At 45.5% G+C, this 14,126-nt stretch overlaps 2 protein-coding genes across 2 annotated transcripts in view; both read right to left on the bottom strand.

Annotated features, from left to right (window-relative positions):
* Positions 1 to 480, bottom strand: part of LOC122365171 (leucine-rich repeat-containing protein 24-like) — a 76,867-nt gene extending 76,387 nt beyond the window's left edge. Inside the window, exon 1 of the mRNA XM_043336153.1 lies at positions 353 to 480. The gene's annotated coding sequence lies outside the window, so the exon portion shown is untranslated. The remainder of the gene's footprint in view (positions 1 to 352) is intronic.
* The window catches only part of LOC122364955, a 58,876-nt gene extending 48,166 nt beyond the window's left edge, over positions 1 to 10,710 (bottom strand). Inside the window, exons 1-2 of the mRNA XM_043335780.1 lie at positions 10,068 to 10,710; positions 9,537 to 10,028 (exon numbers count right to left, since the gene is read on the bottom strand). Coding sequence (XP_043191715.1) covers positions 9,537 to 10,028; positions 10,068 to 10,601 — 1,026 coding nt within the window. The 5' untranslated portion in view covers positions 10,602 to 10,710. The remainder of the gene's footprint in view (positions 1 to 9,536; positions 10,029 to 10,067) is intronic.
* Positions 10,711 to 14,126: the final 3,416 nt, after the last annotated feature.

Here is a 14,126-nt window from a genome sequence, read left to right as displayed (position 1 = left end):
GGCGGGGACGCGATAAGCATATCAAACATGATAAAGAGAACCAATGTCAAATGCGCAGCAAACGGTCTTCACCTCAGCAACGCGACTGAACCCGGCGCGTAATGCGGTACTACGTGATAACCTTGCGCAATGTCTGTAAGATGAAAAACAAATTCAGGCGCTAACAAATAACGACACACATCAACATATTCGATCGGATAAACCGGAGCCGGGTCAGCCAAGGTTGTAGGATGTTGCCGTCTTTTATCATGCTCCTCTTCTGCAGACATTGACGGAAGGCCTGAGCCAGCAGCACCCACTTATGCCTGTAGCTACCAAACAGGGGTTTATTGGGTTCAACATTAAAACTTACCTGCAGCTGGTCGCTGGGGTCTGTCTCTGCTGCGGCGTCCCTCCCAGTCTGCGCTATCGCCGCGTTATCAGCTCACGGGACACGACCGCACACACCACACGCCGCCGCCGACCGCGCCACACTGCCGCTGACTGCCGCCGCGGGGCGCGCGGCGCGCGCGGAACCGTTTTCCCGCGCCCTGCCCACCTGTCACCTGCCGCAGTCCCGCGGCGCATGCGCACTGAGGAATGGGCCACCGCCGCTCGGTAACAACAATGCCGTACCTTGTTTAATGTTTTCATATATTTATCATCTCATTTGGACCTGGTAGGGATCAGGAGAGGGCGCCTCGATCCAACAGGGGATGCGGACCGCGCAATATTTGTAAATGATTCCCAGATAAAATCTGTAACGATCATTACAAATATTGCATTTTTATATTCTACCTAGGTATATAAAAGAAGCCTCGTCATAGAGCCAAAACACATTCGTTTTATTTGTCAACGATGAACGATCATTGTCATCGTGCCAGTCTTTTTTTTAACAGTGTTATTATACGACTACGGACTTCATAACACATGAACTAAAAATATATGGAATGAAAATGAAATTATGAATGATAAAAGCATCGATTATCGAAGCAATCATGAGTAACATAAAGACAAAGTTAAAAAGCAAAAAAAAATGCCGGAAATCGCTGCGTCGACGCTCAATGTTTGTGTGCAAGAAATAGGAAAATTTAAAGAATCCAGAGTCCAAGGCCTAATGTTAAGTCTATGAAATAAATTTAAGTGAAAAACTTCAAGTACGTTAATTACTGCTTACAACTGCATTTATTATAAACCTAACACGATACGTAAATAGTTACCACTTACCAGTCTACTCATGTCAGTACTCAGTAGGTAGGCATGTTGGATTTGCAGGTATTACTGGATTAAAAAAAAAAAAAACAGTGAATGTATAGAAGGCTTTAAGATCCAGGTTCGGAAATTTTTCATTAGTTTCTTCTCGGGAACTTATTTCATATTCAATACGTGCATTCGATCTATTTATATCAGCTGGTGGCCAGTTGAGCAGCAGCATTCGAACGGAATATGGAATATTATACCGTTTGGGCCGCAGTCCATGCATATGTGCGAGAGGGTTTGTTCAAACACATACAATGATACATACATGCTCATTACTAAAAACTGTGGTCTTTCATTAGCTGAAATTATGTTTTTTTCAGCTGGAGGTTTGATGAATCAAGCTGATCAGGCAGCCCGAGAACAGTAGAGTTCGAGACATTGTCCAACTGCTGCCATTTCACCAAGGCCCTGAGCTGACCCCTATGGCAGATCCCGTTTGGAGCGCCCTTGGTGGACAAATCTGAGTCACCACGTGCCGCCGCTGCACTGGCAGACACCAGGAAATGAGCCTTCAGACGGACATGACAGCGCAGTGAAGCCGCGCTTATTTCCAGCTAATCCCCCTCGGGCTATGGAAGACAGCCAGTGGGATGGTCTGTCACCCAACAGACAACGACCTCAGACGTCTTCGGCCGTGGAAAAACTCGAAGGACATCTTATTATTAAATTGTTGCATAATCCGTAATGCATAACCGGAATAGCCATCTTTACAACGAGTAATAAACCTATCACCCATCAAAAATATGGCGTTCTATAGTTTTTGATTCATAGTTTGAACGGTACCCATTGATGGTAATGATATCTAACGGGAGTTAAAATGGTATTGAACGACTAATCTATTAATAGGTAAAATGCCGTTGTATTTGGAGCAATGTTCCTCACCTTCTCCATTTTCGGAACTCGGACCCCGATTTTTCCGCATTGCCAGAACAATCAACTCACTGACTGCATCGTTGATCGTCCCTAATCATCGCCCTGAGGAAGGTCTCGATGGCCGGCCCCGGTCGGCCGCCGGTTCCGAAGGCGATCGCTCTCGTCCACGGTCAAGTCCACCGGCGGCCACACAGAGGCTGATCGATTTCGGATGAACCGGTCGGAAATGACACTACCGGAGCGCGGCCGTCACGTGACCGGGACGGCGGACGTGACGTCACCGCCGCTGGAAGTGACGTCACTCTGATGGCTGCTCGCCGGCTGACGGAGGAGAGTAGAGGGGGAGTGAGCTCGCCCATGGAGATCGCTATCCATCAGAGGCCCGCCAATGACCGGCCCCGGACGGGAGGCTCTGGTCGTGATCTGGTCGACTCCGGACGGCCTGGCGGCGGGGTATGACGTGTGTAAATATGACCGATGGAGATAGCCCGAAACAGACAGACAGATATGCCGCACTGAGGGCGCACTCCACTGTCGGAGCCGGTACCCGTTTGATGTTTGGCGGGCCTATCGAACGGGAAAACCGTACCGACCGATGTTTTCTGCAAATAACATGGGCGCCGTGGCAATTTGTATGCCTGAGTTAGTGTTCGCCATTACCTAAATATAAACAATTAAAAATCAAATATGCTAGTGCATTTTCAGTTTATTAATGCAACCACTTACTGCAGTTACCAGTGATTAAAACAAAGTTTTCTCATCCAAAAGCCTTATACATCGACGGCATGCAGAATCAGCCGGAACATGACTCCAACTTACCGACCCTTATGGTAACGGAACTGAACGTCAAACGCCACTCATCCGTACTTGGCCATTGTCGGAGTATGACAACTTCGCTCATTTCCCGATGCGTTCATTCCACTGATGATGTCATTTCCGTTCGTGCCGAGCTGCTCCGGGGTGGGTATTCGGTAAGTTGTCACACGATCGGGCGCTATATATTACCCGCCCCCGGACCATCCACGTGTCTCCGTAGCAGCACGTGCCATGCGACGATGGCAGGACGATGCGTAGCTGACTGAGCACATACTCCACTGTTTATAGACAGTGTTTGAATGTTTGGCCGGAGGGGCCACTCGAGTCCCCCTTGGAAGGAGGAGGGAGGGGAGAGATAAGTGGTTAAACCGTGGCGACGGCGTCAGCGCAACGGTCATGCCACCTTCGGTACGTTTTCAACCGAGCGACGTTGAAAGTACATTTAAACTGACTGCACCGTGTATATGTAGATAAGCTCATTGTTCAAACAAACTTGCATTTGTCTGGTCAACACCGAACACGTCAGCTTTCAAATCCGTTCCAACCGCTCGATAGCCGCACTACATCATGTGCCCTGACGCCACAGGGCCCAATCTCACCAAGTGCGGTAAACTCATTTTGCGGTAACCTACCCCAAAACGAATCTCACCACTGCCGTAATTTTTTATGTTACCGCATCGAAATAACCCCATGGGATAGCTTCGGTTTTACTGCAAATTCTTCATGTGCGCAGCTGCTCACGGCCCGAAAGCAAGTAAACAAACCAAACAATCAGCTGATTGCCCCCAAATGTCGGACAAAAATTACTGCAGACATTTGTGCCGTAATCTCTAAATTTTATACTAATTGTGAGCAAGAATCAACAATTAAAGATGTAATAAGAACTTTATAAGAAAGAAAAGAAATAAGTTTCTTTTTTAAGATTATTTTTATTGCAGCCTGCGCCACCTATGCTTCCTATTTGCAGTACCCAAAACAGCATGCAGATGTCGCCCGTGAGTCTTGGAAACTGAGGTGCCGCTTGGAAAGAAGAAACACGCTCTCGTTGCCATGGCGACAAAACAATTGCGTTCTTTATATGGCGCCGGCGTGATTAGCAGCTTTTCTACCAATCCGAAGCGTCGAAAAATGGGGTTCTTTTGCAGGATTTGCACAAAATGCGGTAAATTACAGCATGGGGTAGTCTGGGTTGGTGAGACTGGATTATTTGCTTGGGGTTATATCGGTGCGGTAACTTACCGCTACCCCAATCAAGTTTACCGCACTTGGTGAGATTGGGCCCAGTGACTGAACCCAGTGTCTATCGGGGATATATCACCTACCCCCGCGCCCTCGGGGACTCATGCGGCCCTCCGCTCACCACCGCTCGTGGAGTCCCACGCCGCCCTGCGCCATTCTCAAATGAAACTGGGAGCGGGGTACTGTCCTCAGCGGTGTGATATCTCACACCGAGACGCACGCCGTCCCGCACAGGTCGCCGGGGGAGGTCAGGGCAAGGGTCAGGGCAGGTCTCCACTGAAGGTCGGCGGCCCACCCGCTCCTCAGGGTCCCCGGACACATGAAGGATGGGTGGCACACGCCGGCGGGCGGCCGCACACCGCCACTGAAACATGGATGCTCTAATATAGCGCGAGTGGTGCAGGGATGGCGGCGACCGACCGCTGCGGTCACACGCAGATCAGACGAAATTATAACCCGCCGGTTCCGGCTGCTTGAAGAAAATCAGTTCAATAAAATCCTAAATTTTAAGCCGCGACGCAAGTGCAAGGTCCATTGTCATTGTCACTTTGTCATCAACATTGTCTTATGTTGATGAATACAGAAGATGAATAGCAATAAACGTGTAGTGAATTTATGCAGCGAATCACATAATGCATGACGACTGGAGACTCAAACGGATTGCTTTGCAGTGCAGTACCGTACCGCATTTCCCACTTGCGACTCATTTCACCCTTCTAAATGCGCGGTCGTCAAGTCTAAACGCATGGTGTTCTGCGTAAAGACCACGAACCTGGCTTTCTCCGAGGGCAAACGATTTCTCGGTATGTATGTCCTGTCTAACTGACCAACTAACTGAGGTTTTTGTAATCTGTGCTGGTTGCTGGATCACTACTCACACTTTGATGCATCGCTGGATCACTACTCACACTTTGATGCATACCCCGTCCAGGGCCCAATCTCACCAAGTGCGGTAAACTCATTTTGCGGTAACCTACCCCAAAACGAATCTCACCACTGCCGTAATTTTTTATGTTACCGCATCGAAATAACCCCATGGGATAGCTTCGGTTTTACTGCAAATTCTTCATGTGCGCAGCTGCTCACGGCCCGAAAGCAAGTAAACAAACCAAACAATCAGCTGATTGCCCCCAAATGTCGGACAAAAATTACTGCAGACATTTGTGCCGTAATCTCTAAATTTTATACTAATTGTGAGCAAGAATCAACAATTAAAGATGTAATAAGAACTTTATAAGAAAGAAAAGAAATAAGTTTCTTTTTTAAGATTATTTTTATTGCAGCCTGCGCCACCTATGCTTCCTATTTGCAGTACCCAAAACAGCATGCAGATGTCGCCCGTGAGTCTTGGAAACTGAGGTGCCGCTTGGAAAGAAGAAACACGCTCTCGTTGCCATGGCGACAAAACAATTGCGTTCTTTATATGGCGCCGGCGTGATTAGCAGCTTTTCTACCAATCCGAAGCGTCGAAAAATGGGGTTCTTTTGCAGGATTTGCACAAAATGCGGTAAATTACAGCATGGGGTAGTCTGGGTTGGTGAGACTGGATTATTTGCTTGGGGTTATATCGGTGCGGTAACTTACCGCAACCCCAAACGAGTTTACTGCACTTGGTGAGATTGGGCCCAGGTTCCAACCATTGCCGTCGGCTCACGCTTCAGAGTCCTTATCCAAAAGGTATTATAGGTATGTACAGGGGGCGTCGAAGTCTAGTTCCTACCAACCTGGCACTCCCATGCTTACGTCACCACGAGGACGCCCGAGGGCATTTACGTGTTGAAGATAGGGAAATTGCCATAGTTTAGAGCCGCCTGGAGGGCAACCTTGAGATAAATGATAATGTAAATGTGTGCTAATATGATCATCAACATGTTATTTATCCAAATCCAGGGCCAATTAATCGATATCTTGTCACGTTTTCCAGTGGTGATGCGCTAACTTTCGTGGTTCTTGCAGACAATAAGGGTGTTTCATAGTGCGATTCAGCCGCATTATCGACTTTAATGCCATAAACCGCCACGGAACATATGATTTGCAGCTGCCTGGCGTGATAGCTGCCAGTAGGGCTCCGGAGTCGGAGTCATGAAGTCGGTTGGAGTTGACAGTTCTGACCTGAGTCGTCGAGTCGGAGTCAGAGTCGATTTTAAAAGCTGGAGTCTGAGTCAGTCACCGAAATTCGATCCCCTCCGCAGACCTTTCAGGGTTCCGTAGTCGGAGTTGTAGTCGGTCGGAGTCGACAGTTCTGACCAGAGTCAGAGTCAGAGTCGATTTTGAAAGCCAGAGTCGGAGTCGGAGTCACCAAAAATCCATTGCCTCTGCAGACCTGCTAGGGCTGTGGAGTCGGAGTCGGTCAGAGCCAACATTTGAAATCAACGTCAGAGTTGCTTTTTGAAAGTCTGAGTCAGAGTCGGAGTCATCAAGAAACCCATGGACGATCCGCAGTACCATGCAGTAAGGGCGCTGCCGATCGATGCCCTGAAATTGCCTATGATTTATGAATTGAATGAATAGATGGCAATTAATTAGGTACCTGCTATTATTCATCCCTTGCCACTTGGAGGACTTACTTTCAGTAGAAAAAGACGCATTATTTGTTTGTTTATTTATTGACAAATATTTTTTAGCAGTTAGGGATACAGACACAAAACACAATGATAGCCACCTCGCTGGTGCAAATCATTGCTAGATAATGTTGAAATGTGTTGCCCTTGAAGGATCTGCTGATTTTCCTGGCGACTCTCGTTTTCAAGTAACTACTGGTCTTGTAGGATCTCTTGATCAAGATTACTTTACTACTCAGGTTGGTTCACTAGGGAAATAAAGGCGCCGTGGTGACGTCACGGATTTGGTAGCAATCTGGTAGCAATTTTTGCAGACATCAATGGCGCACGTGTTGTTTGATCGTCGCCAATACTATTTTACTGCACTATTTTGTTATTTCACTGCAATGTATTGTACATAACATTTGAAAATTAAAATAAAGAAATATTCGTAACCCAGCAAGTCAGTTATTCTTTGAGGCAGCACTCTGTCAGCATTGAGCCTTCAGAATGTGTTATTTGATAGACTTTCCCACATTTTCTACTCTTGTGGAAAATTTTCTTAGTCATCAAAAATGTATGCACATATGAATAATTAGAACTTCATTTTCAAAGTTTTATAGAAATAAGATTTCACATTACATTATCATAAGGCTACCTGTCCATTTCGTCCAACCAATTAAATATTCATCCAGCAGAAGGCAGGTACCTCTGAGAAGGTACTGATATCTCTTATCTACTGTACCTACACCAATATTTCAGGAAAATGACAGAGACTGAGAAGCTATTAAAACTTCAGCGTATGAAAGGGATGTTATGGCTTATGCACATTGAAAAACATCAGATAATGCTTTTGAACCATCTCATTCACCAGCACACATCAATCCGGCTCCTGGCTTCTGTCAAGGAAACATTCCAAAATAATGCATTATTTTATTTCATTGACCACCTTGCAAAAGACAAACAGCAAACACATCACCACCAAAAACAAAAATAGTCAACAGGTAGGTACCAGCTGATCTAGCCGTGCTGTGTCATGTGCCTTTGAAAAACTTGAGCAGTCAGGGTTGAATAAACACCCCAAACTTAGCCATTCATGCATGAACAAGTGCAAATTCTGGTCGAGCATTTAAATAAAAATGAAACTAACAGCATTGTAGGTTACAATTATAAAAAAGGCAATTACAAAAAAACAGCAGAGCTTACTCTACAAGGCATAACCATTAATTTTATAACTGACATCCAAATTCGCATCTCCGAAGTTTAACCCACCTACCAGCCACCTGCACATTTCTGCGCACATGTGCTGCGCAGTGTGCACAGTCACTACACATTACACAATTATGAGAATTAAAATAGTTTTAAACAATCAAGCAAGTCAGGACTGGTATGCAGATTCACAAGTTCTCTCAACATCTTCAATTACCAACAATCAAGAGCACCTTGTGATCTCAGTAACTCCGCAGATCCATCTTCTGTTTTCCATTTTCAGTTTTTAATTGAAATATAAGTTCCATCTGGGAGACACATGTTGCATCATTATCTTTAAACAATTATTATGCTTGAACTTTTGATTTTTCATGTGAACTTCACTTCAAAAGTTGATTCAATTTTTTTTTTTTTTTGTTAGTGTCTTTTTTTATCATTTTATTAACACAATTCACATAAAACACAAACAAAAATAAGCATAAAACATTTTTGTGCTCCCGTCGGCGACCCGCCTGGCCAGGCCGGGACGATGTCAATCCGTGACATATGCCGTCCCGGCCCCGGGGAGAGCTGTGGGATACCTCCCCAGCCGGGGAGATCTGATGGCTACCTCCCCGGCGCTCCAGGCGGGCCGCCAGCCCCCGCCCGCACCGCCCGGCAAGCAGCCCCGGGCGGTGCCCCCTAACCACCGACCGGGCGAGCGAAGCGTCGACCCGTCTTGGTCGGCGCTCCGCACGCCCGGCCGGCCGACCGGCCCCTCACAGGAGGGGCCAGTCCCGGGTTGGCCCGGATGGGTCATGGGGGCGGGGGCTTGTAGCGCGCACATCGTTTTCCACTAACACTTTATATAACAAACACCATATGCATACATACAAAGGACAGTCATTTTAACATTGTGTATCATCGACACCTGACATTTGCCCCTTCCCCCCTTCCCATCGTAGGAAAAAAAACTGTACACATCATGTTGCACTACGCAAACATCGTGACACACAACAATAATTAGTCACAAAGTGCTTGTTTCATATTCTAAGGCGGTTACCTTTCTACACGCTCCGCTAAAGCGCAAAACAACGAGCCCCAGGTATCGTTGAATTTCGTTTCTCGATCATTTATTTTATAAGCATACCTTTCTACTTTAAGATAGTTGTACAGGTAAGTGACGAATGTGGGCTCAGATAAGTGACTATTGCATTCCCTCTTATACCATATAAACTGTTTTCCCAATGAAAGAATAGTATTGATGCGCTTGCAGACCGCGGAATCGTTGTGCTCAAAACCGGTGACTACGACTTTGTATGTAATATTGCGCCCGTTAAATAACTCACCAATACTGCTCCAAAAAGCCCTTACTCGGTGGCAATGCCAGAATAAATGTCCAATTGTTTCCACCTGGTGACAGTACGTACATCGATCCGTATCTTTGATGTTACAAGTAAAAAGAAGTTTGTTTGTTGGTAAAATTCTTTTTATGCATCTGTAATTCAACCATTTTAGATTAACATCTTCAACAGCGTAATGCAATCGTGCGTAAATAGCAGGCCAATTCAGCCGCCTTCCACCTTCAAGCTCTGCTTCCCACTTTGTGTGCGATTTTTCACCCCGAGTAGCATCTAATACTTGTTCTAATAACTTGGAGTATGCCCATCTTGCTGGTTTAGATGAATTTTGCAACTGTTCTATAGATGTTGCATTGACACTTCTCTGAAGGTTTCGTATTTTATTGCTCCAAGCGGTTGGCACTGCGTTTTTTATTGCCGCTGAAACCATTGGGTGCACACCAAATTTTTGTGAAATTTCATTGACTGTCATTAATTCTTTCTTTCGTAAGTTACATATATCTGCTAGTCTAATGATACCTTTTTCTATTAGATGTTTCCTGTTGATATTGGCATTGCTTTCTATGTTCAAATCTTTGTTCGCCCATAATATGCTATTTTGCAATTGATCTGTGGCACTAAGATTAGCTCCGTTAATGTTATTCCATGCAATGCACGTTTCCTCCCAAAAAGTATTCTTTACCGTGTTTTTTATGTACTTTGCATTTGTATTGCAGTGAAACAGCGTTATGTCGTCATTTAGAAAAAGCATTGGGGTCACCAGGCCCTTCCACTTAGCATCGTGGCTTTTATCTAGGAGTCTTTTTATCCAGGTAACCTTTAAACTCTGTGCCTGAAGTGCTAAGTCTGGCACCTTTAGGCCGCCACCTTTATATTTACTTTTTAATGTCATACGTTTGACTTTATCTTTCTTTCCGCCCCATATGAATTTGAACATGAGCTTTTCTACTTCTTTTATAAATGGTTTTGGAGGAGCTGGAAGCACTGTCATAACATACACCAGCTGAGATATCAATTCGGTTTTCAAAAGGTGAACGCGCCCGTATGGAGTAAGACCGCGACCTATCCATGGCGCTAGTTTATCCTTCATTATGACAAATTTCTCATTATAATTTATTTCTGAAATGTTAATATTCGGGTTGTTAGATACCTTCACGCCCAATACATTAATGGGTGTCGTTGGCCACTGGATATTAAATTGCGTGCAAATCGGCTTTCTTAAATGCCCGTTCCTACCCAACCATAGAGCTTGTGACTTATGCCGGTTCAATTTCAGCCCAGATGCTGTTTCGAAGTCCTCAAAGGTATCCATACATTTATTTAGAGATAGCTCAGATCCATCCATGATAATCGTTAAGTCGTCAGCGTAGCTAGATACTTTAACATTTGCTCCGTTAATTGTCAGTCCTTTAATTGCATTTTCTTTACGAATTCTCTCTAGAAGTGGTTCAAAGCATATGATAAATAAAAGACAACTCAAAGGGCATCCCTGTCTAAGGCCTCGCTCAATTTTATACGGGCTTGACAATTTACCGTTTATTTGCACATTTGCCTGACATGATGTATCCTGCCCACCATTGTAAATAATATCAATCCATCTGCAAAAGTCTCTTCCAAACCCAAATCGTTTCAATGTCTTTTTCATGTAAGACCAATCAACGCTATCGTAAGCCTTTTCTTGAAAGGATTCAATTTTTAAAGTTGATATAGGTAATTTGTATAATGCTACGATCACGGCGCATCAAATCACAGATAACTTGAAAATAACCAAGCAAAAGCCACATTCTTCAGCAAACTATGAGAGCTATCTGATCCATGCTGCGATGAAATAATTGAAAATCGCCAAAATCAGTCGAAATATGACAATTAAATTAATATTAACTTCACAAAACTCTGATTTGTGAGGCAATGCGCAACAGAAATGCGAGGGAATATGGTAGTAATCTGGTAGCAATTATGAAGGATTTCCCCTGTAGCTGATAAAAATCACAAGAAACAATTTTTTTAACGCAGAGGAAATCCTTTATTATGAGTTGCAAGGACCATTTGATAGGCCCATTTTAGTCAAATATAGGCCGATTGTTTCGATTTCAACCCCATTTATCGTAATGAGACGAATCCATTGGCTTAGTGGTATGTCTTTTGAACACATGTAGGCCTTAGATTTCTCCTTAGCCCGCCTAAAACACACCATGCTTTGCATGCATTTCTATGGGTGAAGGAAAATTCATGCGCCGTGATGACGTCACGGTAAAGGAATTCTGAAGCTCGTGAACGGGGGCTGCTCTTGATTGCTCACCGTCTGGCATATAGTTCCAAGGTTTTCTGAAAGCTAATCAAACGTTATCATGGCTGCTCTTGATGGCATGGCGCTTGCTGGTTCTGGGCTCTTTATTGGTGGTTCTTGCGTCTGATCCTGTTGCTTCATGTTTCATCATATCACATTAAATTTATAATGGAACAGACACTTCTACCTTTTATTTCACGATCAGTCGACTTGCATTTACCCCTGTGGCCTGCTGGCCCTTTTATTTCCACGATAGAATCTACCAATTATTGAAAAAGCCTCGGATAAAAAAGCAAGAAAAGTATGTCAAGTTAAATAATTGAGACGGTTCTAGAAAACCAGAAAAAAAATATCAAACAGCCTGTCCATCTCACTTCCCTCACTTCATAACAAAAACAAACCACGCAGCAAAACATGCGAAAGAGTCCTTAGCAACGCCTTAGCAACGCATTTGTCTGAAGTGCGCAATATGTGTCACATCTGGAAAATTTAGTAGCTACTTGATTATTCAACTAGAGTTGAACTATATAACCTAGGCTTTTATATAAAAAATAAGTGTTTGCTTATCGAATTTATAGTAACTGGTTGCTTAACTTCGAAATAATGATTTATTACAGAAAAAGCTTGTTTGCGACATATTTGTAAAGAAACAACGGAAATAGCTTTGACTCGTACGCTATTCTAGTACATTTTTGGTAGAAAACTTCGTCCAACCTTATGTTTTAGGGCCTTGGGTATGTAGGTATATTATAGGTAGGTATGCGCTATGCATTGCAATAAATAGAGCCTATGTACTTACATGGGGCGAAAGCTATATCACGATCAAGATTACTTCTGACAATGATCGCTTATCACATATCACCTAGATTAAGCTTTGTTAATGTAAGTCTATTAAATTGTAAGCATGATTCTATCAGGCATAATCAACGGGCATCAGAGCGGTTACCCGACTTTGTTTAGCCATGTTACGTCTCTTGATCATTGATCAATTAGCGGTGCCAACATAATCGTCCGATTTTGGGACTTACATGAGCGATTTGCAAGGGGATTTAGTTCACTATAGATTGAGCGTAATCATTATTCATTCACCATCAATAGTCAATACGTGAGTACCTACAGGCCCTTGACTATTGAAGGTGGGGCTCGAGCTGCGCCTTGGAGAGAAGCGGGCTGCTTTTTTGAGGCAAGGAATATGGCTCAATCGAAATCCCCTTTGCTTATAAATACTTTAACTCTTCACATATATTTCGCCAGTTAAGTCCTCCTCATTAGTTTCGTCCTAAGTGTATGTGAAAAGTTGTAGAGCATTTTCGTTATCCAGTTTATGATAAGTGTTCTGAAACGACCAACGAATGTAACATTAGAGTCCCTGCTTAAGTGCTCGTATCACAGACAGACGTGAAAAATTACGCCTAGCAGTGTTACGCCAGACAACCTGCTCCGTTCGTCAACCTACACTTAGGCCTCGGCCTACATGCACTTCTCTATGAATAATTTTCCACAGACGCCGTGTGACAAATGGCAGCGCTATAGGGCCATTTATAACGGGCCTGCGTTAGCTTTGTGCTGTCATCGGAAACGTGCTACTGAAGCCGAGGCGGAGCCGCTGGAGAGTCGACTCCGGGCCGAGGGGCGTCATCCATCACGGAGAGGACTGAGAGCGGCATATCAAACGGACACACAGACGGACAGACAGACGGACAGACGGACAGACGGACGGACAGACGGACAGACGGACGGACAGACGGACGGACAGGACAGACGGACGGACGGACAGACGGACAGACGGACAGACGGACAGACGGACAGACGGACAGACGGACAGACGGACAGACGGACAGACGGACAGACGGATGGGCGGACGGACGGATGGGCGGACGGACGGATAGACGGATGGTCTGTCGGGCGGACAGACGGGCGGACAGACGGATGGACGGACAGACGGACAGACAGAGACAGACGGACAGACAGAGACAGACGGACAGACAGAGACAGACGGGCAGACAGAGACAGACGGACAGACAGAGACAGACGGACAGACGGACAGACAGGACAGACGGACAGACGGACAGACGGACGGACAGACAGCCGGACGGACGGACGGACGGACGGACGGACGGAAGGACAGACGAAAAGACGGACAGACGGACGGACAGGCGGACAGACGGAAAGACGGACAGACGGAAAGACAGAGACAGACGGACTGAGGACGGACGGACTGAGGACGGACGGGCAGACGAACAGACGAACAGACGGACAGACGGACAGACTGACAGACAGGCGGACGGACAGACGGACAGACAGGGCAGACGAAAAGACGGACAGACGGACAGACGGACAGACGGACAGACGGACAGGACAGACGGATAGACGGACAGACGGACAGACGGACGGACAGACGGACATATGGACAGACGGACGAACAAATTGACGGACAGACGGATGGGCGGACAGACTGACAGACGGGCGGACAGAGGACGGCGCCTAGCTCTCTCCAGTCCGATATGTTCACACTGCACATGGACGAAAAGAAGGAAGCACGAACGGAGCCAATCCGTCCCAGCGTGTCCGGCTGTGGAGCAG

Source organism: Amphibalanus amphitrite, unplaced genomic scaffold (assembly GCF_019059575.1).
Source record: "Amphibalanus amphitrite isolate SeventyFive unplaced genomic scaffold, NRLGWU_Aamphi_draft 000028F_arrow, whole genome shotgun sequence".
Taxonomy (NCBI): Eukaryota; Metazoa; Arthropoda; class Thecostraca; order Balanomorpha; family Balanidae; genus Amphibalanus; species Amphibalanus amphitrite.
Note: the sequence above shows the minus strand (reverse complement) of the source record. Positions and strands in the feature narration are given on the sequence as shown.